The following is a 24,437-nucleotide window of genomic DNA, read 5'->3' as shown; positions in this document are numbered from 1 at the left end:
AAAAAATAAATATTCAATGGGTTCAACATGCCTCTCAGCAATTTCCTTGGGGTGTCTACTTTCCAAAATGGGGTCATTTGGGGGGGTTTTGTACTGCCCTGCCATTTTAGCACCTCAAGAAATGACATAGGCAGTCATAAACTAAAAGCTGTGTAAATTACAGAAAATGTACCCTAGTTTGTAGACGCTATAACTTTTGCGCAAACCAATAAATATATGCTTATTGACATTTTTTTTACCAAAGACATGTGGCCGAATACATTTTGGCCTAAATGTATGACTAAAATTTAGTTTATTGGATTTTTTTTATAACAAAAAGTAGAAAATATCATTTTTTTTCAAAATTTTCGGTCTTTTTCCATTTATAGCGCAAAAAATAAAAACTGCAGAGGTGATCAAATACCATCAAAAGAAAGCTCTATTTGTGGGAAGAAAAGGACGCAAATTTCGTTTGGGTACAGCATTGCATGACCGCGCAATTAGCAGTTAAAGCGACGCAGTGCCAAATTGGAAAAAGACCTCTGGTCCTTAGGCAGCATAATGGTCCGGGGCTCAAGTGGTTAAAGACTAGTACTGATCAGATACAAACCATTGTTCTTGCCCATTACCATGACCAATAGTTTGGTTATGGCTTAAAGCGGTTGTAAAGGCTTTAATTTTTTTTCCCTAAAATAATAAGACATGGTATACGTATCTGCCTTGTGCAATGGTATTACACAGAGTGGACCCGAACTTCCTCTTCTGGGGTTCTTCGCCACCACTTTAAGCTCCTTATCTGCTGTGTGCCCCCATAGCAAGCTGTGTGCTATTGGGGCACATGTGCAGCCAGTGTCCCACCCCATGCTCCCTTCTCACAGGATTTGACAATGGCTGCCTCCATGTCCGGTCAGGAGAGGAACAGAGATCAGCATTGCTGCAAATGGGCACAGCGCTTTATTGAGGTAGGATTCGGGGAAAGTAAATAGGGAGGTTAGGGGCGATACAAATACTAGGACATTTTTACTTTAGTAAGGTAAAAAATGGCTAGCCTTTAGAACCACTTTATGTGGATGTGGCTTGCGTGGGTATATGTGTGTGTGTGTGTGTGTGTGTGTGTATGTATATAAGTTTATTCACTCTAGTGTTCATATTACCTTTGTGTGTTTCCATTTCCTCTGTGCTCAGTTTGTCCTGGACCCACCCCAGCCTGTGACTGGATAGTGAAGGGAGAGGCAGTACAGTGATGAGCTCATCTCTCTGTCACTCTTCTCCCATTCTATTGGCATGCCCCTTGTCAACACATGAACTGATTGGCTCCTTGTGCTATTTCTTTCTCTCACATTCCAGAGAGGCTGGTACCACGTTAAATTCTGGTACTTAGACTTCTTGCATTTTTAAAGTGATTGTAAAGTGAGAAGGCTTTTAATCTTAATGCATTCTATGCATTATGATAAAACATATTCTGTGTGCAGCAGCCCGCCGCAGCCTCCCTAATACTTACCTGAGGTCCCTCTAGATCCAGTGGTGTTGCATAAGTGTCTCAGCTGCCCGGGTCTTCCCTCCTCATTGGCTGAGACAGCAGCGTGGCGCCATTGGCTTCCGCTGCTGTCAGTTAAAGTCAGTCTGCCAATGAGGAGAGAAAAGGGGCGGGGCTCGGCTCAGGTGAATGGACACAGGGAGCTGCGGCTAGGCTCGGGTGCCCCCATAGCAAGCTTCTTGCTGTGGGGGCACTCCACAAGAGGGAGGGGCCAGGAGCACCAAAGAGATACCCGAGAAGAAGAGGATCTGAGCTGCTCTGTGCAAAACCGCTACAAAGGGCAGCATAACATGTTTGTTATTTTTAACTAAAAAACGAGACATTACAATCACTTTAAGAAGTGCATTTAGTGATGTATTCATTATTACTGAGCTCATTTGTGTCTTTTTATATCTGCTAGAGTTCAGTTAGTGAGATAATAAGTGCACTGCTCCAATCCTCAAAGTGCTTCTTGTCACTCCTCCACACATAGGGGTGGATTTACTAAAGGTAAATCCACTCTGCACTAAAAGTGCAGTCGCTGTAAATCTGTGGGGAAAATGTGAAATCAGGGGAAGCTCTGCTGATTTTATCATCCAAGCATATGTGCTGTTTTTTTATTTTCCTTGCATGTCCCCTCTTGGATCTAAAGCGACTGCACTTCCAAGTGTATTTGCAGTGCACTTGTAGTGCATAGTGGATTTGCCTTTAGTAAATAAACCCCATAGTTCAGTATAGTCCAAAGGACAAGTCGCACATCACTGATGTCTACAGAGACAAAACTTTAATCAGCCGACAAGCTTCAGCACAAGGGCCTACCCCAGGACCACTTCTCGGACGTGTTTCACCCAATGGAGAAATCTTAGAGAATCCTTTATGATTAAGCCCATTAGGTGAAACCTGTCCGAGGGTATGAGGCTCTTCCTTTTGGATTTATAATGCCTGGAGCTCAGATTTAAAAGCCATTTTAATAGCTGCTGTGATCAGTGACACAATTTGGTCGCCTGCACCAGGTTTAAAAAAAACACAGCCCCAGTTTTGAATGTCTTATGACAGATACAATAAGACAAGACAACATTTTTCTAGTTAATGACACAGAAAAAAAAAAAAAAAAAAAAAAAAAAAAACTTTTTTTCACTTAAAATTTATATTGTCAGTTTTCATTAAAAAAAAATAAATAAGAACATATTCCAAGAAAAAAAGTAGCTTGTTCTTATAGTGTTTGTCAAACCAAAAATGTTATTTTAGTTGTGGAGCAGGATTTGAACCCATATCTGTTGTGGTTTTTTTTTGTTTTTTTCTTTATTCTTTTTCTTTTTACTGCTCTGTGGGGCTCTGTTAGAGAGATTTTTCCTCGTTTTCTGTCCCGCTGACAATATTGTTTTACCAGACTAAGTAATTTTCAAGCATTTTTCAAAAAAAAAAAAAAAAAAAGCAGATTTTTACAAAAAATATATCTATATTGCTCCAAGTGGTTACGCAGCAATGGCTGATTAAACTTATAGCAATAAGCTTTTGGGTGAAGCATGGGGTTTGTTATGTCTTTAATGTGTTTATTACAGTTCCATGCTGTCTTAACCTATGTTATATATTATTTTTTTTATTTTTTTTATTTCACTGCCATTATTTTGGAAAGGTACGGAAACATCCACCAACCTGCACCAGAAGCTCTATTATCATGTCCTGGGAACAGACCAGTCTAAGGATGTTTTATGTGCTGAATTTCCAGATAACCCGAAATGGATGGGAGGTGCTACGGTGAGACAGCATTTCACTTTTGCTTTGTTTTCATGTTTAAACATTAGAAGTCTGAGGAATGTATTCTAAATAATGCCTAAAGCAAACAAATAAGAATGTTGTCTGCACACCAAGATATTGTTTCATTACCTGCTTTCATTTAGTAACAATAAGATCTGCATTGTTTGGGGACCATGTAGAGCCCCTCAGTTGGGTACAGGTCACAATTGCCTGATGAAGAAGGCCCTGAGTGCTCCAAAATGTTGCATTTGTTCTAAGGATCAATTCACAACAGATGCGTTGGCAGATTAGGTTCAGTACATGTCAGCACAAGGTCCTGTAAAAAATAAGGTATGTAAAGGGGAGCAGTTCCTACTGGTGCATTGCACTGATATGCGCAGATTTGCAGTGGGGAAAAAAAGTAGAATAAGTCTTACTTTTTTTCAAAGAAATGTATTATAACATGTATCAGCATAGTGCAAATGCTAGTGAAAAACAAATTAATAACTCTATCAAAATCATCATTGAATCAATATTATAGTTCATAAAGTCCAATCAAAATGGACTTCATGAACTATAATATTGATGATTTTGATTGATTTATGAATGTATTTATTGATTTATATATTTATTGGTTTTGCACTAGCACTTTTGGTATAGCACTTTGATTTAATAGCGTGCTCATTTCTTTCTCGAACATCACGGGACACAGAGCCCCAGTAATTACTGATGGATTATATAGGGTATCACTGGTGATTGGACACTGGCACACCCTAACCAGGAAGTTCAACCCCCTATATAATCCCTCCCCTTGCAGGGATATCTCAGTTTTTACGCCAGTGTCTTAGGTGATGGACGTGTAAAGATGTCCTGTGCTGGGCTCCAAAGGGATTATCCTATATCGTATACTGGGGCAGGCCAGGCGAACTGGATCCATTCCAAAGTGTCTTTTCTAGGCAGAATTGGATGGTACCCGGGCCTCGTGTCCGAAGAAACAAGGTTTTACCTGTAACGCTTCTCTTTTTAGAGAGCCTGCAGATTAGAAAATGGTTTTTCTAGCATAATTTCTAGCCGGGTGCTTTACAGGGCCAGAACTGTGGATCCCCCTATTCGTAGGGGGCCCCAGTCTCTGACGGTTTTTTCAAACGGAGCCCACCGTGAGAGGCGAAGATTGGGTCTGTACAACAAACCCTGCGGCTGGATAAGGTAGGGGAGATTCCACAGAATTTTTAAATTCTAGTAGGTTTCTCCTTTAAGGTAAATGCATGCTGTGCCTATTGTGACCACCGGGGGCTGCCAAGAGCACAAACCTTCTCATGCTGATGTCTGTCTCAAGTGTTCGACACTGCACAAGCTCCTCCGGCCGGCTCCAGGTAGGATGGATGGGGTGCTCTCCGCAGGGATATCTCCCCCCAGACTAGGCATTGGGTAGCATGGCTTTTAGCCAGACTACATCGCTCAGCAGTCAGTGTTCATCTTGTGATACCTCCAACTTGTTGCTTTGCACTATGGGTAGAAGAGGTTCAAGCACCTCAAGAACCAGAGACTCTAGGGGATCTCGTTCAGGTTCTGAGGGCCCCCTGTCTTTAGCATCCTCCCCCCCCGAGGGGCCAGGGACGGCTAGCCAGGGAGAGCCATCGGGGTCAGGGGCTATACCTGCTTCTGGCACTTCAGCCCCTGTATACATTACACAGGAGGTTTTTTCCCTCAACCATTAATGGTCTAGAGGAAAGATTAATGGCCGTGATTATGTCTTCACTCGGTGGAAGAAAACTAGGCCTTCCGCTGTTCCCCAAGACCCTCAGGAAGGGGAGCTCTGGGATAAAGGAGAGGAATCCCTTTCAGAGGATCGGGATGGGACGAATGACTCTTCTTCGGAGGAATCAGGTGGAGAGGGACCCTCTGCGACTTTTCAAGAGGAGAAAGTCTTAGTGCAGATCCTTACTGGATTGGTCTGCTCCACATTTAAGTTGCCCATATCTGAATCAGTTAAAGAACCCTCTTCTTCTTTAGGGTCACTGAAACCTCCTCAAACAGCACGGGCTTTTCCTGTTCATAATTCACTTGAAAAGCTCCTTTATGCTGAGTGGGATCACCCAGTTAAACGTTTTTTTCCGCCTAAAAAGTTTTCAACACTTTATCCGATGGAAGATAAGTTTATTAAAATGTGGGGAATACCGGCCATTGATGCCGCCATTTCCTCCGTAAATAATAGTTTGACTTGTCCTGTAGACAATGCTCAGATGCTCAGGGATCCTGTAGATAAAAAGATGGAATCCCTATTGAAGGATGTTTTCTCCTTAGCAGGTTCAGTGGCTCAACCTGCAGTAGCAGCGATTGGAGTCTGTCAATACCAAAGAGACCATGTTAAGCAGGTCATCAAGGTTTTACCTGAACAGCAGGCCCAGGGGTTGGCTAACCTTCCAGCGGCCTTATGTTATGTTGTGGATGCCATCAGAGATTCTATCATGCAAACTTCTCGTCTGTCGCTGGGGTTAGTGCATATACGTAGAATCCTATGGTTGAAAGGTTGGTCAGCCGAAGCACCATGTAAGAAGCTCCTGGCTGGGTTTCCATTTCGTGGTGAAAGGTTGTTTGGAGAAGACTTGGATAACTATATCAAGAGAATCTCTTGTGGGAAAAGCACTCTCTTACCTGTTTTGAGTAAGTGTCCCTCTTTCAAACTGACTCTTTCCCCAGCTCCGGGGGCTTCCGCCTCCAGGCAGTCTCGACGGCCTCCTCTGTCTGGGTCCAGAGACAAGAGTCAACCCCAGAGACAAAAGAAGTCCTGGGGGAAGAAGCCTACTAGGCAAAACACTAAGACCTCTGCATGAGGGGGTGCCCCCGCTCGCTCGAGTGGGGGGAAGACTGCGACAGTTCTCAGGGCTCTGGCAGGAGGAGTTCCAGGACAGATGGGTAATCTCCACGGTAACCTTAGGATACAAGCTGGAGTTTCAGGAATTTCCTTCTCCTCGTTTCCTCAGGTCAAGTGTCCCTAGAGATCCAGAGAAAAAGCAGTCGCTCCTTCTAACGTTAGAGCGACTTTTGTCGCAGGAGGTCATTATGGTAGTTCCCGCGAAGGATTAAGGATTGGGTTTCTATTCCAACCTTTTTACGGTCCAAAAACCAAATGGGGATGTCAGACCCTTTTTGGATTTAAGGGATCTGAACCAATTCCTAAGGATTCAATCCTTCCGCATGGAATCATTCGGACAGTAGTCTCCACCCTGCAGGGAGGAGAATTTCTGGCATCGATAGACATCAGAGATGCATATCTGCATGTGTCCATTTTTCCTGCTCATCAGAAGTTTCTGCGCTTCGAGATAGGAGGACGCCATTTCCAGTTTGTGGCTCTGCCTTTAGGGATAGCCACTGCACCTCGAGTGTTCACAAAGGTCTTGGCTCCTACTCTGGCCAGTTTAAGGGCTCAGGGTATAGCTGTCATAGCATACCTAGACGACCTGCTCCTGATAGACCGGTCGGTAGCCTCCTTGAACGGGAACTTGAGGACCACAGTCAAGTATCTGGACGCCTAGGTTGGATCCTCAACCTAGAAAAATCTTTCCTAAAACCAGTAAGAAGATTGGAGTATTTGGGTCTGATCATAGATACAAGCCAGGAGAAGGTATTTCTACCTCAGGCAAAGATCACTGCCTTAAGGGAGCTGATCCTGGCAGTCAGGACCAAAAAGGGTCCCTCTGTCCGCCTTTGTATGAGGCTGCTGGGAAAGATGGTGTCTTCATTCGAATCCGTTCCATATGCTCAGTTCCATTCAAGACTACTGCAGCACAGTATTTTGTCGGCCTGGAACAAGAAGGTTCAGGCATTAGACCTTCCGATGCACCTGTCTCAGGCAGTGCGTCAGAGCCTCAATTGGTGGCTCATACCCAAAAATCTGCAGAAGAGAAAATCTTTTCTGCCGGTTACCTGGACGGTGGTAACAACAGATGCCGGTCTGTCGGGTTGGGGAGCAGTTCTGGAACAGTCTGCAGTTCAGGGGGTATGGTCCAAGACCGAGAGGACCTTACCCATCAACATTCTGGAGATCCGTGCGGTATATCTTGCCCTAAAGACCTGGACTATTAGGCTACAGGGTTGCCCGGTCAGGATCCAGTCCGAAATGCCACAGCAGTGGCTTATGTCAATCATCAGGGAGGCACCAGGAGCCGAGCTGCTCAAAAGGAGGTGAACCAGATCTTAGTCTGGGCAGAGAAGCATGTGCCATGCATATCTGTAGTTTTTATTCCGGGGATAGAGAACTGGCAGGCGGACTATTTAAGTCGCCAGCAGTTACTTCCAGGGGAATGGTCTCTGCATCCCGACGTCTTTTGAGCCATATGCCAAAGATGGGGGGTTCCAGATGTAGATCTCTTTTGCATCCCGATTCAACAAAAAGATAGACAGATTTGTGGCAAGGACAAAAGATCCTCTTGCACAGGGGACGGATGCGTTGGTGATTTTGTGGCATCGGTTCTCACCCGATTTATGCATTCCCGCCTATTCTGCTACTGCCACGACTCCTTCGCAGGATCAGGCAGGAAAGGAAGTCAGTACTTCTGGTGGCCCCCGCTTGGCCCAGAAGGACGTGGTATGCAGAAATAGTAAGGATGACGGTGGGTTCCCCGTGGACACTACCGGTACGCCCAGACCTGTTATCTCAGGGTCCAGTGTTCCATCCTGCTTTACAAACGCTAAATTTGACGGTTTGGCTATTGAGACCCACGTTCTGAAGAGTTGTGGGCTTTCAGGTCCTGTGATATCTACCTTGATCAATGCAAGGAAGCCAGCTTCCAGAATGATTTATCATACAGTCTGGAAAGCTTATATATCCTGGTGTGAATCCAGGGGTTGGCATCCCAGAAAATATGTGATTGGTAGAATTCTTGATTTTCTACAATTGGGATTAGAGATGGAGCTGGCCTTGAGTACCATCAAGGGCCAGGTCTCGGCCTTATCAGTATTATTTCAACGGCCACTTGCTTCGCATTCTTTAGTCCGAAACTTTATGCAGGGGGTGACGTGTCTTAATCCTCCGGTTAAGGCGCCCCTAAACCCCTGGGACTTGAACTTGGTTCTGTCTGTGTTACAGAAACAGCCTTTTGAACCAATACGTCAGATTCCTTTGGTCTTGCTGACAAGGAAGTTAATTTTTCTGGTAGCCACCTCTTCTGCTAGAAGAGTATCAGAATTAGCAGCTCTTTCCTGTAAAGAGCCTTATTTGATTGTACACAAGGATAGAGTGGTACTGCGCCCTCATCCTAGTTTTTTACCGAAGGTGGTTTCAGATTTTCATCTAAACCAAGACATTGTTCTACCTTCCTTTTTTCCAGATCCCTGTTCTCCGGAAGAAAGATCACTACATTCTTTGGATGTAATAAGAGCAGTCAAGGCCTATCTGGAAGCGACTGCTCAGATTCGCAAAACGGATGTTTTGTTTTTGCTGCCAGAGGGTCCCAGTAGAGGACAGGCAGCATCGAAAGCTGCCATTTCTAAATGGATTCAACAATTGATCATTCAAGCTTACAGTTTGAAACAGAAGATTCCTCCGTTTCAGATCAAGACACATTCCACAAGGGCTATTGGTGCTTCTTGGGCAGTGCATCACCGGGCCTCTATGGCTCAAATCTGCAAGGCCGCAACCTGGTCTTCAGTCTATACATTCACCAGATTTTATCAGGTGGATGTGAGAAGGCATGAGGATATCGCCTTTGGGCGTAGTGTGCTGCAGGCAGCGGTACGAGGTCTTCAGATCTGATTGCACCCTACTTGGCCGTGGTCCCCCCCCCCCCCCCCCCCTCAGATAGCATTGCTCTGGGACATCCCATCAGTAATTACTGTGGCTCTGTGTCCTGTGATGTTCGGGAAAGAAAATAGGATATTTTAAAACAGCTTACCTGTAAAATCCTTTTCTTTCGATGGACATCACGGGACACAGAGGTCCCGCCCCTCTTCTTAAAAAACTTATATTGCTTTGCTACAAAACTGAGTTATCCCTGGAAGGGGAGGGATTATATAGGGGGTTGAACTTCCTGATGGGGTGTGCCAGTGTCCAATCACCAGTGATACCTATATAACCTATCAGTAATTACTGGGGCTCTGTGTCCCGTGATGTCCATCGAAAGAAAAGGATTTTACAGGTAAGCTGTTTTTAAAAATCCTATTATCTCATATGTTATATTCATAGCAAACATATAGTGGGGTTCTGCCAGTTTTCTCTACCAGTTTTTTCGTTCAACCCGGTCAGATCAGAGCCTCTGTACTAACAATCCGATGTTAGTACAGTGATCTCCCCTGCTGTGCTATTATGTTCTGACAGGGGGACCACCCCGCCAGAACACTCTGGTCAGCGCTGTTGGGAGCACTGATTGGGAGTCGGACGGCAGACCTTTTTTTGGTCATACTCCTTCGACAGAAGCCAGCCAAACGGCCAGCTTCTGACGGACCAGCTGCCGTACACACAGGCTGAATGTTAGCCAGTTTCTATTGAACTCACCAATGCCGCCTGAAATTCGGCTGTGTGTACAAGGCTTTAAAATACAAGAGTGGAAGAACACTTTAAGGAGTTGCCAGTGAAGTTGACTGACTTTGTTTCCATAAACCATTTAGTTATTTATAGTTATGTAATGGCCTTATCACTAACAAAAAAAAAACCATGACAAAGATCTATGTTTTGGGATTATTACAGGCAACAGAGAAAGGATAATAAAGATCAAGAGTTATTAAACGTAACAACCAGTTTTGTTGTTTTTCTCATTTTTGGAAGGCGTTCATTGCTGCTGTTTTCCAGCAGAGGGCGCACAATAACACAAAAGCTGAGCCCTCTGTAATTGGGCACAGTTTACCAAGTTGGTAATTTTATTTTTGTATTTGAATGTATCCATTTCATTTCCTTGACATTTCATTGATTCATATTAGTGTGTTTTGTCTTTGTATATACAAAAATACATCTAAGCATTTAGTGTATTATTTACAATTATCAAAACTATTTCCAAAAGCTAGAGGCAGGATGCTGTTATGGCCATCTCAATGATATGTGTTTCTTTAATTAAACATTTTACAAGAAAAATAACTTATGCAGTGCCAAACATGTATCCCTTAATATGGTCTGTTTCAGTTTTCTTAGTGATCTACTATGTACCACTTTTGTATAGTCCAGAGCAATGAGATTGCGCTCATTTTATTTAATTTTTTTTCAATTTTTAATCCTAAGGGCTCATTTCACACTGGTTCAGAGCACTGATGTAAAAGAAGTTAGATGAATGTGTGCATTTTTTTGTAGGTTTAGTGATTTTAAAGGTTGTTGTTTTTTTATTTAAAAAAAAAAATAACAAACATGTTATACTTACCTGCTCTGTGTAATAGTTTTACACAGAGCAGCCCTAGTCTCCTCTTCTTTTTTTTTTTTTTTTTTTTTTTGGGGTCCCCTGCAAGCGGTCCTGGATCCTCTGGCCCCCAGTAGCAAGCCTCTTGCTATGGGTCACTCGACCAGGCTCTCTCCCGAGCTGTGCGCCTGGAAATTTTCCATTCACACACGGAACATGGCTCTGCCCCGTCCCCTGCTCTCGCCTCATCTCCTCATTCTAGACGGGGCTCAGGTAAGTAGGAGAGTCAATTAAGGTAAAAACCTTCTGCCTTTAGAACTACTTTAAGATGTCCATAGATGGGTAGAATTTTGAATAAAAATTCTTAGGAAAACAATGTTCCAAGAAAGTTTATTCGTTTTTCTAATCATTAGTGGGCCAAATCGACATTTGCTATCAACTAGAGATGGGTTCAGGCATGTTCGGGGTCCTAGTCCCAACCTGGCCGATCCCAACAGGAAGCTGACACTGTACATGGCTAATCGCAGGCAGCGAGATATTTCCCAGTCTGTGCAGCTGCGGATCAGGAAATGTCTCACTGCCTGTGATTAGTGGTGTGCAGTGTCGGCTTCCTGTCTGGATCGTGCAGGTGCGTTAGAACTAGGATCCCGAACACACCTGAGCCTATCTCTCTTTTCAACCACAGTGACAAGAAATTGGATGGAAAATATTTCACGACAACAAATTTCTTACTGTGTATGTGGTTTTCATTTGGTCCATTTATTCAAAAAGCAAACAAAATCTTTCTAACGACATTTGAATGTTCTGAGAATTTTCATAAGCACTTTCCTAAGACTTTTCTTGGAAATTTTTGTTCAAAATTCTATCCAACTATGCTTTAATCAGCTGTGTGGGGTGGGACTTGGAAATGTTTGTGAAGCTTTCCAAATAGGTCAGCATCTCAGAAAATGGGGTTATGTGTTAAAGGGTTCTTGAAAGGTTTGGGGATGTAGTTAAGGTTTTTTTCCTTTTAATCACCTCACCCCAGCACACTCTGTGACTGATGTGTCCAAAATCCTCCCCAAAGAAGTCAGAGGAATGCATTTCTAGTTTTCCTTGACACTCCATAATCTTCTTTCTGGCATTCAGATGTATGCAGCTGATTTGTCGATGCAGCGCAATTTTGTCTTAAAGGGTAACTCCACTTTTATGGGGAAAAAATATAGCATATACAATTGCGACACAAGTCATATTGTAATTGAATGTTGTTAAAAATTATCTTTCCTTCTCAATCTGCAGCTGCTGTAATTTTCTGTAAAATGCAATACAATATGGCTACCTGGAGGTGTTCTGTACACATTCTGTGTACAGAATTCCCCCCCCCCCCAGAAACATAATTTCCTGCTTGTTTGGCTCACTGATTTTCCCAGAAGTCTGCACTAAGATACAAGTCAGATTTTTGGCATCCCCTGTAATAAAAATGTCATTTTTGGTAAGATACTCCCAATAGGAAATCATGTCCAAAGAGATGAAGACCTTGCAGTTCTCCTCATTAGAGCCCTACAGCAGCTGGTTGATCACTATGAAACCACTCCCATTAGACTCACTCACCATAGGGCACAGAGGAACACACAGTGATTTCTTCAGAATAACAAAAGGTAGGGATCTGCAACAAAGTTTGTTAAAATCCCGGCAATGTACATAGATCACCCAGGGGGAATGTTTTTTTTTCTCAACAAAAGCGGAGTTACGCTTTAGGCAAAAATGGGGAGCTGACATGAGCTCATGACTACAGGTGCTCACCGACTCTAGCAGCTGGCCTGGCTAGAAAGGCTCATTCTGTTTCAGCTGTTCCTCTTGATAAGGTGCTACAGCAGCATCCTCTCCTGTCTGTTGATTTAAAATTGGCAGAGTGAAGTGCACAAGTTAAATGAGCAGTCGTAGGCTCCATTCACACTAGCGCGTTTTTGATGCATTTTGCAGAAATGCATGGAAATATTTTAACATGGGTTCCTATGGAACATGTTCACATCAATGCCTTTTTGTACCTCTGCATTTTTGGAAAGGGTCAGGGACTTTTTTTCATGCAAAATGCAGCGTTTTGCATGTAATAGAATTCAATGGACCAGCATCAAAAACGCAAGTGCACCATTTGTGCAGCGTTTTTACAGTGTTTTTGATGCGTTTTTGGCATTTTTTTTATTTTTTTTTATTTTTTTTAGACTGTATACAGTCTAAAAAAAAAAAAAAAAAAAAAAAAAAACGCTACAAAAACACTGCTCAAAAACGTGGCAAGCATGACAAAAAAAACTCCAAAAACGCTCAAAAGCAACATGCATATGTGTGAATCGAGCCTTAAGCCATTTTAGCCTGGGGGTGGTCAGTTGTGCCCGCCATGTTCAACCTCTCACTGTGGCCCCTTTTAGCAGTGTTGAGGATTAAATCAATACATCTATATTCTATCAAACTGGTTTGCTGCTAACTTTTTTTATTCTTAATTTAATGTAGTTTATTATTATTGCCATATAATATTTTACATCAAAATCTACTGGTGACTCTGTGGAAGTCACACTCTTGAAAATAGTGCTACATTTTGGGCTCCTGGTAAATACATGTTTAACAAATCCTGTACAGGTTTCAGACCTTTTCAAGTTAAATGTACCCGATATAAAGTAAGGTCAATAGACTGTTATATTTATGTTCTACTTTTCCTGTTCTGATTTAGAGGTTACTGGATGATAACTTATTTTTCATTCTCCTAGTTATCCTGGCCTGCTCTGCTCACTCACTGGGACACTAATTACAAAGTAATACACAGGACAAAGACAAGGTTATTGCCCAGTAGTGGTATTTGTCCTTCACAGCAGGAGAAATGTCTGCAATAAATTAATCACTGACTTTAGCTGTCCCACATTTTTTACGAATAGAACATTTTGCAACCTGTAGAGGTCCAGTAAACACGTCTAAAGTACTATTTGTGTCTAAAATAGTTACAGCTGTTTTCCTGCAGAATACATGTTACTGCCATCATTCAGCCTATGTCAATGATGTCAGTTTGACATCAATTTGAAATGCTTCTGAGATTATTCAGAATTCACAGGTGCATTAGACTTGCTTCTGACCTGCATTTGGCATGCTTCAAATGGATTATGCATTTATACAGACTTGTACAGGAATGCAAACCCAGTTGAAGTGAACAAAAGCCCGTTGACACAAGCCCTTCCTCTCAACCTGTAGGTAGCGACTGTAATTTTTAAGCTCTGCTAGTCCAAACCAGAGTAAAAACAATATTGTTCCCACTATGGCTCTTTATACTTTTTCTGCATGAGTAGAGAAACTGAGACTGAAGACGCCCATATCATTTTTTCATGGTAACAGATGTTGCAGTGCTTCAAAGCTGCTCTTCCATGGAACAGAATGAATGTAGGTAAAAGTGTAAATTGTTTGCTTAATGATTTAAAAAAAAAAAAAAAAAGTCATTTGGTTTTAAAACACCCTGCGGTTCATTTAGTTTTAGTTTATTCATTAAAGCTCAATGAGCCCTCAGTTTAAATCAGCTATTATTCGCTATTAAATACATTCTAGATCAGTGGTTCTCAACTCCTGTCCTCAGGACCCAACAGGCCAGGTTTGCAAGATAACTGAAATACATCACAGGTGAGATAATTTGCTGCTCAGTGATTGCAGAATTCTAGTCTGCATCTCCCCAAGGTAATACTTCAAATCTGGCCTGTTAGTAGGTCCTGAGGACAAGAGTTGAGAACCACTGTTCTGGATGCATCAAAACAAAAGGTGTTCAATGTCTTACAGTTTGTTTTTATTCCCAAAGAAGCCTCAGCCTGGGTAGAATGCTTTTCCCCTGTCAGCAGCTATAGAGTGGCATTCCTGCTCTGTGTGGAAGCAATGGTCTCATTGCAGAGGTCTGGCACACCCCCCCTACTGTGTCAGAAAACTCTGACAGTGTAATCAGGAAAGCTCATGTTTCCCACTGATTGGAAAACTCTGGTTATAACTCAGGGGGTTGTTGGACCTCTGTAATGAGATCGCTGCTTCACCTCAGAGGGTAGCTACAGGCAGGCGACAGGCTTTTTTTACTCGGGCTGTGACTATTTTCAAAAGAAAATGAACTGTAGGACATTCAGCACCCTTTGTTTTGATGCGCTATCACATGCCCAGTGACAACTGCAATGTTGTGGAGTCCTTTCTTGCATCTCCTGCCTAACACCCCTGAAGGGGGAGATAGACAATGTGAAGGCATGGAGTGGCAAGGGTGCCGGAGTAGCCAGCTGGTGAAGTCCGCTCTTAGGTGGATGAAGCCGAGGGTTGCAGTCCTAAGAACCAGATACTGAAGCAGCTTGGCACCAGAGAAGGAGATTGTAGCAGAGCCGATATGCAGGCAGCGACCAGCGGCAGCCGGGTAACAAGGGACCGAGTCAGCAGGCAGAGCAAGTCCAGGAACCAGGCCAAGATCGGTAACAGCCACGGCAGCGCAGTACAGAATCAGCAGGCAAAGACAAGTCCAGTAAACAGGCCAAAGTCAGAGAGATCAGTTGAACAAGGTTAGTGTGGGAGCAAACGCAAAGTTCAGGAGAAAGCCGAGTCATACACAGGTAAACAGGCTCAATGGATCAGGTCACAGGAATACATGTACAAGCTGAAGACCATTCAGCAACTGCTCATGTTGACAGGCCAATTAAAATGGGCAACTGGGCGCCCAAGTACACATGTACTATTGCACGTGTGCATATAAATTAGCAGCTATTGCTTCTTTGCCTAGAAGTATTAGCATGTGACCAATGCACACGTGCACGAAAATGATGCACGCACTGGTTTTCTGGTGCTGGGAATCAAGTTTACCTTGAACATATTTAGAAAATTTAAACCGAGTTAGAATTCAGATCATGATAAATCCTTTTATGGATTTTAATAAATATAATTGTTTATTTTTGCCCGTATTATATGCACATGGTTTTTGTCACAAGTTGTATATATCTTTTTTTTTTTTTTTTTCTGTTATAAGTCACATAATATAGAAAAAAAAAAAAAAGAAAATAATTGCGCTTCAAAAACATACGAAATAAAGTGACATAAAGCTGCGATGTCCTAGAATGTGACACAAACACACAATATAAGTAGGAAAAAATTGGCACCCTGGAAGACGCAATTTTCTTGCGAAACGCAGCGTAGGGCTGAGCGGCAACATCCCGCCACCTCCCACTGTCGCTGTATACCCAGCAGGACGGGCTATCTGTGGTCATCCGGCCGGTGCCACAGATGGTTCTTCTATTGATGATGATTTTTCATACCTACATGTGAGTGTTTATGTTTTTTACTTCAATAAATTACCGTTTGATTTTACACTATGGGAGCCCTCCCTTTCTTTTTTCCCATGATGACAACATTATACTGAGGGCTGAGCCTCTGTGTGGACCCATCCATCCCCATCACAGTCCCTGACGTCCTTCCAGTCTCCACCCTCGCTCCTGGGAGTTCCGGACTAGCAGGATCTCAAAGCCCATTTAGACCCTCTGTAACGGGGGGACATGGGGTTCTGGTAAGCGGCCAGGCTCTCTCTTTTGGTGGTGGACCCACACATCTATGACCTTACACATTTGAATTACCTGGGATTGTCAATCACTTTTTTGGGTTTCCTCTTAGATGGACTCTAATGATATATTTCCTGGTTTATATCCATCACATATGGACTTATTTTGAAATTTGTTTGCACAGATTGTGTTATATTATTGCACTGTTGCACATCCACTAAAGGGGCTTGTGCATCCCCCTGTATTTAGTGTGTTACAGTTTGCTACACCACTTTCACATAATATAGAGTCTTATTAGAGACTGTGACAAAATGCGGTCATTTTAGTGACCCTGATATTCTCTATAGTATGATATTTTCAAGTGCTGAAGCTCTTATGGTGATGAACGAACACCTAATTGGCCTTTTCCAAGTTCTATCCAGTGGGGAATACCTGCATCAGCTTGACCTAGTACTAACGGTACTTATTCTTTATGCCAGTAAGAAGTCCTAAGGCATTGAAATAATTTCTAGAAAATAAAAAAAGAATGATGCTCCTCTGCTTGCTCAACATCCCTATTTATTTAGGATATATGCAGCATTCATGCTTCATATGAAACTTCTGAAATATGCTGCCTATCTCCATCATCGGACAGATAAGAGATTCTTCACTCCTGAGAAATTGGAGCCATTATTCATGTTCAGGCATGGGCTGTGAGATTTCAATTTACAAAAGTTATTTCTTGCGAAATGCAAAAAAAAAAAAAAAAACCTGTTCTAGTTGTAAGCCAGACAAAGATTCCATGGTAATATATTGAGGAGTAATCCACACAATCATATGTTGTATGTTCTTCCTTCTAAAACAAATGCTGTATAATCAAAAATGTTAAATATGTCTTCCAAACCATAAATGCTTACTATTGAGAAACATTAGTGGTTTATTTTTAATTATTATTATTTTTTTTTTATTTTGACTATTTCGCCTTTCATAAGCAGCAAGCCAATGAACTCTTGGATGCAGGTTTTGCGTTCTTGGAAGTCTTTCTTCCTCTCGATGCCTGTGCTGAAAATCACATGAATACCTCTGAGAGGCAGTGCCCTCATCTCTTTTTGTTATTAAAAAAACTTGGTAAAGCAAACAGCCTAGACGTGTCTGTACGAACACTACTGGAGCCCTGAAGCTTTTGCCACAACTGGTAGTATCAAAGGCAGATTCACACCTCCTGCACTTTCCATTAGCCCTTCATATTGACACTGGCCAAAAGGTGGCTGTGGAAGGGGGCAGGGTTGATTTCTTAAACTACCAGGAAGTGCTAAAGCAGAAGGCATCTTGCAAAGTGAATGAATCCTCTAATAAATGTTTATTAAAAAAAAAACATTAACAATAAAAACACATCAGTACAAATACACATGTATGTACAAAATTGCCTGTTATGCTATCAAATTGAAGATATCTAGACAAACTAGATGTTGAAGAATAACTTTAGGTATTTCATTTGGATTTTATGTTTAAAGGCTAAGTTCCACTTTTCCAGAGAATAGCTTATGAAGCCAAGGGGCCCCAGTAGATATTTAGAAAACAACAAATTTTTTTGTCCTACCTGAAAGTCATTTGGTGTCTCTTGGGAGCCTGGCTAAAAAATTTCCAGTTGGCATTCCCTGCATTCTAACCGCTGAAGGCTCATTCCAAGCTAAAATTAATGGTGGTAGCAACAAGGCAGGACATGGGGAACGCTAACAGAAAGTTTATCGGCCAGGCTTCCAGTGGCCAAATCGCCTACAAGTATTACAATAAAATGAATGAACATTTTACAAAACTGCACTGTCTTTTTAATACCTGCTGTAGACCCTTGACTGCATAGGCTGTTAATGCAAAAGTTGCATTTAGCCTTAACTGATAAGCAATGGAAGTCTTTACCTACCCCACTACCAGCTGTAAAATGACTGCCAGTTTAAAAACATTCCTCTGTGTACTGTGCCTGGTGTACATACTTTTCCTCTGTTCCTGCTATCCTTAGATGGCAGAAAAAGTTGGCTGAAGGCACAGAGACAATTGGGTTGGCTCTGTGCCCTGTGATTTCTCTGATGGCCTATCACAGTGATTACAAATGTAAACCGTGTAATCTGTGTACAGGTGAGAGCCCTCAATGAGGGGAAGTAATGAATGAGTCACTTGTTATTAAAGATCACAGGCAGCAGCAGATTCAGAATATGATCTGTATATTAACCACTTAGCCTTCCTTATCTGTTAACAGTTTGGAGTATTAGTCTTCTGCTGTTTTTCAAAGACTTGGTTTGGAGGCCAGATTTATTCATCTTTTCTCATCTATTCTCATTCAGGGCTTAGAAATTGCTTCGGCTTAATCTTCTAAACGTACCTCGTAAAGGTACGTATAGGACACATTGTAATTGATAGGCGCTGTCATATGGGCGGCACCAACCAATCAGAACCCACGTTCTCCGTCCTGTCAGCGGGGGAGAAGACGAGAGAAAGCCATGGGGATTTTAAATCCCCAGACCGGTAAAGCGGCTATACGATGTGTCAGAACAGGTGATCGCCAGACTCCAGGTCAGCGGGACCAGGTGCGATGAGGAGGGGGGTCCAGTGTAAGTTCACCTTACAGATTTTCTGTAAAGATGAACTTACACTTTAATGGAAAACTTTGAGATTACATTGTGTTTATAGACACTGAAATACTTTTTTTTTTTTTTTTTAGATTTAATAATATAGATTTATATTTCATAAGCCCATAGAAATTCAGACATCTCAAGTCTCGAGGTGCGGGAGCCTACTGGACACCTGCAAGTGCTGCCCAATATCCCGGCTGCGGGGCTGATCCTTGATGGTCCTCTGGTTCACAGCCGGGGATGCTCAGTGCAGCAGGAGGGACAGCTGTGAACACTGATCTCCCTGTATAGCCGACATCCACTTCTCCTTCTCTCCCTCCCGCGGCTGATGGCTAAAAAGCTATACAGGGAGATCGGTGATCACAGCTGTCGCTCCTGCTGCACCGATCATCCCTGGCTGTTCCCTGTACCCTCCTCCTCCAGCCCCCCTCCATGCCCCCCCCCCCTTCTTCTCTGGCTCTCTGCCCTCCTCCACCCTCCCTTGTCCGCCACAGCCGGCTTCCCCCCTCTCCTCTCCTCTTTCGCCAGCTGTGGGGATTTGTCAGGATGGAGAGCAGAGGATGGGACCGGTCATTTATCGGCCCCTGCCTTTTCTGAATTGGACGCAGTGAGCGAGATCGCTCCTGTGTCCTGTAAAAACTGAGCAGAGTAACCTGTGTGTTTACTCTGCTAAGTTTATGAATGGACAGGAGCCACTGTCTTCTGTCCATTCATCTTCAATGCTGAGAAAGGGACTGGGGAATCGATGTCCTTAGTCCCTTTCCCTGCTTCAAAGAGGAGATGTCAGGGGTCTGTTTAGACCCCTGATATCTCACCAAAGCCCCCCCCCCCCCCCCCAAACAAGGTTGATTTAAAAAAAATGCAAAAAAAAAAAATGAAATTGTAAACAAATTATAAAAAAATTAAATTATAAAAAAAATATATAAAATAAAAAATTACTGACACCACCACCCTGCCTTACCAACACTGTCCACTGCCCCAATCCCCTCCCCCCAAAGAGCATTTACAAAAAAATTAAATTGTAAAAAAATCAATATGTAAAAATAAAAACTACTGACACCATCACCACCACATACTCCCCACCCCTTCCCCAGAAGCACTGTGAAAAAAAAAAATAGTTTTTTTAAAGAAAATAATAAAACAACAAAATTGTAAAAAATAATAGAGAAAATAATAACAACAAAAAACTACTGACACACTGCTCTACTGACACTGTCCACTACCCCACCCCCAATCATTGTGAAAAACAAAAAATAAAAATTGTAAAAAAATAATTAAATACAATTGTAAAACAAAATATAAAAATAAAGAACTACTGACACCGTCCACTGCCCTACTGACACATACTACTCACCTCTGTACACGCCACACTTCTCACATGCACAATATACCCACCCACATACACTCTGCACTCCTCGCCTGCACATACTACCCACCGCCATACACTCCACACATTACATTCCCTATTTAACATTACTACATTCTGCACTATGTAAGTCATCTCAAAAGCCACGCTCAATATGTAGCACGGTTTAGGCCACACCCACCTCCCTGAAATGAGTTTTTGCAGGTTGGGATGTCTGGAAATTATTTCTCTGAGGTGAAAACAATAACAAAGCAAATCCCCCACATAAGCTGTACCTCAGGGATCACTAAATGGCAGATCCCAGGCCAGACTAAGAGCAATGCTACTCATATCTGAACCATGGATGGGGAATCTGTATTGTGAAATGGACTGTGATGTTCATCTCATCTGAAGGCTGTCCGTTTTTATAGTGCATTAAAATGAATGAAATGATATCTTGGCATGTTCAATAAATTTAAAATAAAAGTGCACAGTGCAGTGCACCTAAACTTGCATCACAATGACAGATGACATCACGTAACCTTACATTTTACTGTTTGAACTACTGTGAACAGGAACCTAAAGGGGGGGGGTGCTCTGCTGTGAAGGGGAGGGGTTTTAATGTCAAGGATCTGAGCCATAGAAGAAAAATTTGCAGCCCTCTTTCCTTAAGAGCTTCCTGCAGGCAGGAGGTGAGGATCTATCGTCACACACTCCACAGCACAGAACATAAAGCGGAGTGTAATTGAGACCTGAACAGATTGAATATACACATCCCCTCCCTACACAGCCTCATTGGGAAAGATGAGCATCATCAGTAAGGCTTTAAATCGCCTCCTAAGTGCTGGCAGGAAGGGGGGTCAGGGCCTGAATTGCCCCGTGTCAGAAGTGACGTATGCCAATTGCAGAGGAAGGATAGAGCGGCCAGGATCCACACTAGACACTACGGATTGAGGCAGTTATACTCTATATGAGAAGTTGCCTGGTTCATTCTGCATTTCAAAGCCTTGTTGTGTCCAAGGTAATCAAAATTTGTGAATGTGAAACCTAAAGTAGCTTTCCAGTCAACTCCAAACTATACCTAAATCTACTCCCACCCCTCTTTCTAAGCCTGTTTTAAGTACCCTGTGAAAGAAAAGATGTTTATATTTACCTATGCTGAGGGTGCTCTGGTCCAGTCACATGATCGGTTCCCAGCGCTGACTTCAGTGTAGAGGAGAGACAGCAGATCCCCCATAGTAAACCTTTGGGTGATGTCACTGAATAGACTCTACAGTTATTGTCGGTGATCTCTCTTTACTGAAGCTGGCTGCTGGAGAGATCATATGACTGGACCAAAATAGGTAAGTATAGACTGGAAAAAAGAGAAACCACCTATGCTCAGACCCAAGTAGCACTCAACAACAACAAGAAAATTAGCTCATGGGACTTTGCAGAGTGGTGCTAAGTAAAAAATACAATGCATGTATAAAAATTACAAAATATTTCAGTTAGCATGAAAAAATAACATATACTGTATACACTACCACCTTCAATTATATCAAAATAAAGGTACAGTTTCACCATTGTACATTTCAGATGCCAAAGTAGTTGGCAAATCATTATTTGTTAGCAGAAGCTGTAATCTCTATGCATTTTGCGGGACAATGCCCAGTCTGATCATCTGGATGTGCAGCATTGCTTTATGTTGCTGCACCATTTGGTTCTCTCACTGTTACTTGTTTCACCAAGGGGGTCTGCAGTGGGGGTCCTCACATAGTGCCCCACCTCTTGGTTATCCACCTACCCTCAGCTCCCGTGGGGAACCCCTGCTGTAAAGCCTCACAGCTTTGAGATCCACATATCATCATTCGTCTTTTTTTGGCTTTTATTATATGATCTTGAATCTCACGGTATTTCACCAGTATATGTACACACAAACCAACTTCGGCTGTCTCCTGGTGAAGTGGGGGTTGTCCCGCGAAATGCATAGAGATTACAGCTTCTGCTAACAAATAATGATTTACCAACTACTTTGGCTTCTGAAATGTACATTGGTGAAACTGTACCTTCTTATTTTGATATAATTTAATGTGGTAGTGTATAAATGTTTTTTTTGTTGTTTTTTTATTCTAACTGAAATAAATTTTGTAATTTTTATACGCGCATTGTATTTTTTACTTAGCACCACTCTGCAAAGTCCCATGGGCTAATTTTTTTGTTAGGTAATTATAGACATCTCTCCTTTTTCAGGGTAGTTAGAATAGACTTAGAAAGAGGTGGGAGTAGTGTCAGGTAGGACAGTATAGCTGGGATTTGACTGGAATGCTATTTTAACACTGGAACTGTTCACTCAGCAAAGGGATTAAAATGTAGAGACCAACATAGTGCAGTATTTTCGGCAAGATACAGTAGTTATTAAATGGATAAAATCACACTATGATTCATAAATATCTTGCTGAAAATACTGCACTCCAAGACCGTGGATAAATTGGCTGCTGAATTACAGCAAGGCGTTTGTTGATCTCTGTACAAGATCTAGCAATCTGTTAAGGAGCTTATTAACTCTTTATGGTGAAGAGGCTTCAGTGGCACATTTTCCTCCCTCTTTGGTGGTGTGACTTGCTTTGAATGTTTACACAAGGATTGGAGAGTGTGTTAAAAAGGACGCTTGGCATTGTATTAACTTTTTTATGGACTTTCATAATGTTGCACCTAATATGTTTTTTTTTTTAGGATTTTTTTTGCACTATTGATTTAGTATAAGAATGATCATATGAATTTGATACTGTTAGTTATTGGATATTATTAAATCTGAAGGGACAGGGCACCTTAATGTGGCTTTTCATCTATTTTGTTTTATATCTTATACTCAGGTGATGGGATGCAGCAGTCCATTTTATTATTTAATTCATCATATTCTTTTACACTTCATTGTTTTTAAGTGTTCTTGTGCTGATGCACATTGATCAATTTTTACTTTCATTTATTATTAATTTCTTAAGCGCACAAGCATCGTTTTTGTTTTCACTTAAACCTAACTTTAGACCTCGTTCACACCTGTGCTTTTTTTGGTGGATTTTAGGTGCGCTAAAAAAAAGTCCTGCATGCTGCCTTATTGTTGCGCTATTATTAAAGTGCATGTTCTATAGAGTTCACTGGTAACCCCTCCAAAACTCAACGTGCCAAAAAATGCATCGCCCTTAGAATCTTTGTTGTGAAATGTTAGGATAATTGAGAATGAATAGTTTCAGTTTAAAAGCATCTAGAGAGGTTAGGGATGGCTTGTTTTAGGGCTGCAACTAACAATTATTTTCATAATCAATTAGCTGGCCGATTATTGTTTAGAGTAATCAATTGGTCTGATAAAAAAACCTCAAAATGGCATTTATTTTTCTTTTATTTCAAATTGTAAAATGAACAAACGGATTGTTACAAACTGCAACCTAAACCTTCCATTAACATTAAACAAGCTTAAAAAAAAGCTAATTATTTTGAATATCTGTGCAGTGGTAAATATAAATGACCCGTTATATGGTTCGGGAACAAAATATCTAATCCACTCTCAGAATAACAGCAGAGATATACTGTATTTATAGAGGTTGAATCTGGTACATATCATCAGACTCCGAGATTAAAATTTTTGTTTAAAGAAATAAAAATAAAAAAGGCCTAAAAAGCTGTTTTCAGATTTTCAGACCAGATTGTAATATAATATAATATAATATTATGCATGAAACAAGCTACCTGCGCCTGCTGTCACAAAGACATTTAATAGCAGCAGCATGCTTTTTGTTTCACCTGTCATGGTGGAGTTAAAAAACAAAAATTAGCTATTTATAGTACAAGAACAAATATCTGCAGCTGAGCTCCAGATAGTCATTACTATAATGGGTTAATTTATACTATGAAAGTAATAAAATACATAACTTAAAACCTATATAATACAATAATATACCAACAAGTAGGATGTATAGGGTATTTTAACTTGGAGTGAGACATGAAGCTACATGAACGGTAGGGGGAGATATAAGTCTTTTTATATTAAAGTAGTACTAAAGTAGTGGTTCTCAACCCTTCTAGTGCCGTGACCCCTTGATAAAATTTCCCAAGTTGTGGGGAACCCACAACAGTAACAGTGACCCCTAACAGTAAAATTTATTTTCATAGTGTGGGTTGTCAGCACCCAAGGCAAGACAAGTAATTTGCTCCCCTAACCCATGGACATTTAGCGTTCCCTGAGTCCCTTCCACTCCTACAGTATTAAAACCCCTCATTGTACATTTTAGGATGTACCACTCTTTCTCTTTGTCCTCCTTTTTATCTCTCTCTATCCTAATTTCTTGTTTCCCCGATCCCTCCCCCCCCCCCTTTCTTGTTCTTTCTCTTATTCTTTCTCTCTCTGTTTCTTTGTTCCTTCCCCTCTTT

At 41.8% G+C, this 24,437-nt stretch overlaps 1 protein-coding gene across 1 annotated transcript in view; it reads left to right on the top strand.

The window, feature by feature from the left end:
- Positions 1-24,437, top strand: part of PREP (prolyl endopeptidase) — a 212,816-nt gene that overhangs the window by 26,453 nt on the left and 161,926 nt on the right. The window contains exon 6 of the mRNA XM_073627010.1: positions 3,132-3,253. Coding sequence (XP_073483111.1) covers positions 3,132-3,253 — 122 coding nt within the window. The remainder of the gene's footprint in view (positions 1-3,131; positions 3,254-24,437) is intronic.

The sequence above is a fragment of the Aquarana catesbeiana genome, linkage group LG04, assembly GCF_042186555.1.
Source record: "Aquarana catesbeiana isolate 2022-GZ linkage group LG04, ASM4218655v1, whole genome shotgun sequence".
Lineage (NCBI taxonomy): Eukaryota > Metazoa > Chordata > Amphibia > Anura > Ranidae > Aquarana > Aquarana catesbeiana.
This window is presented reverse-complemented; position numbering and strand designations above follow the sequence as displayed.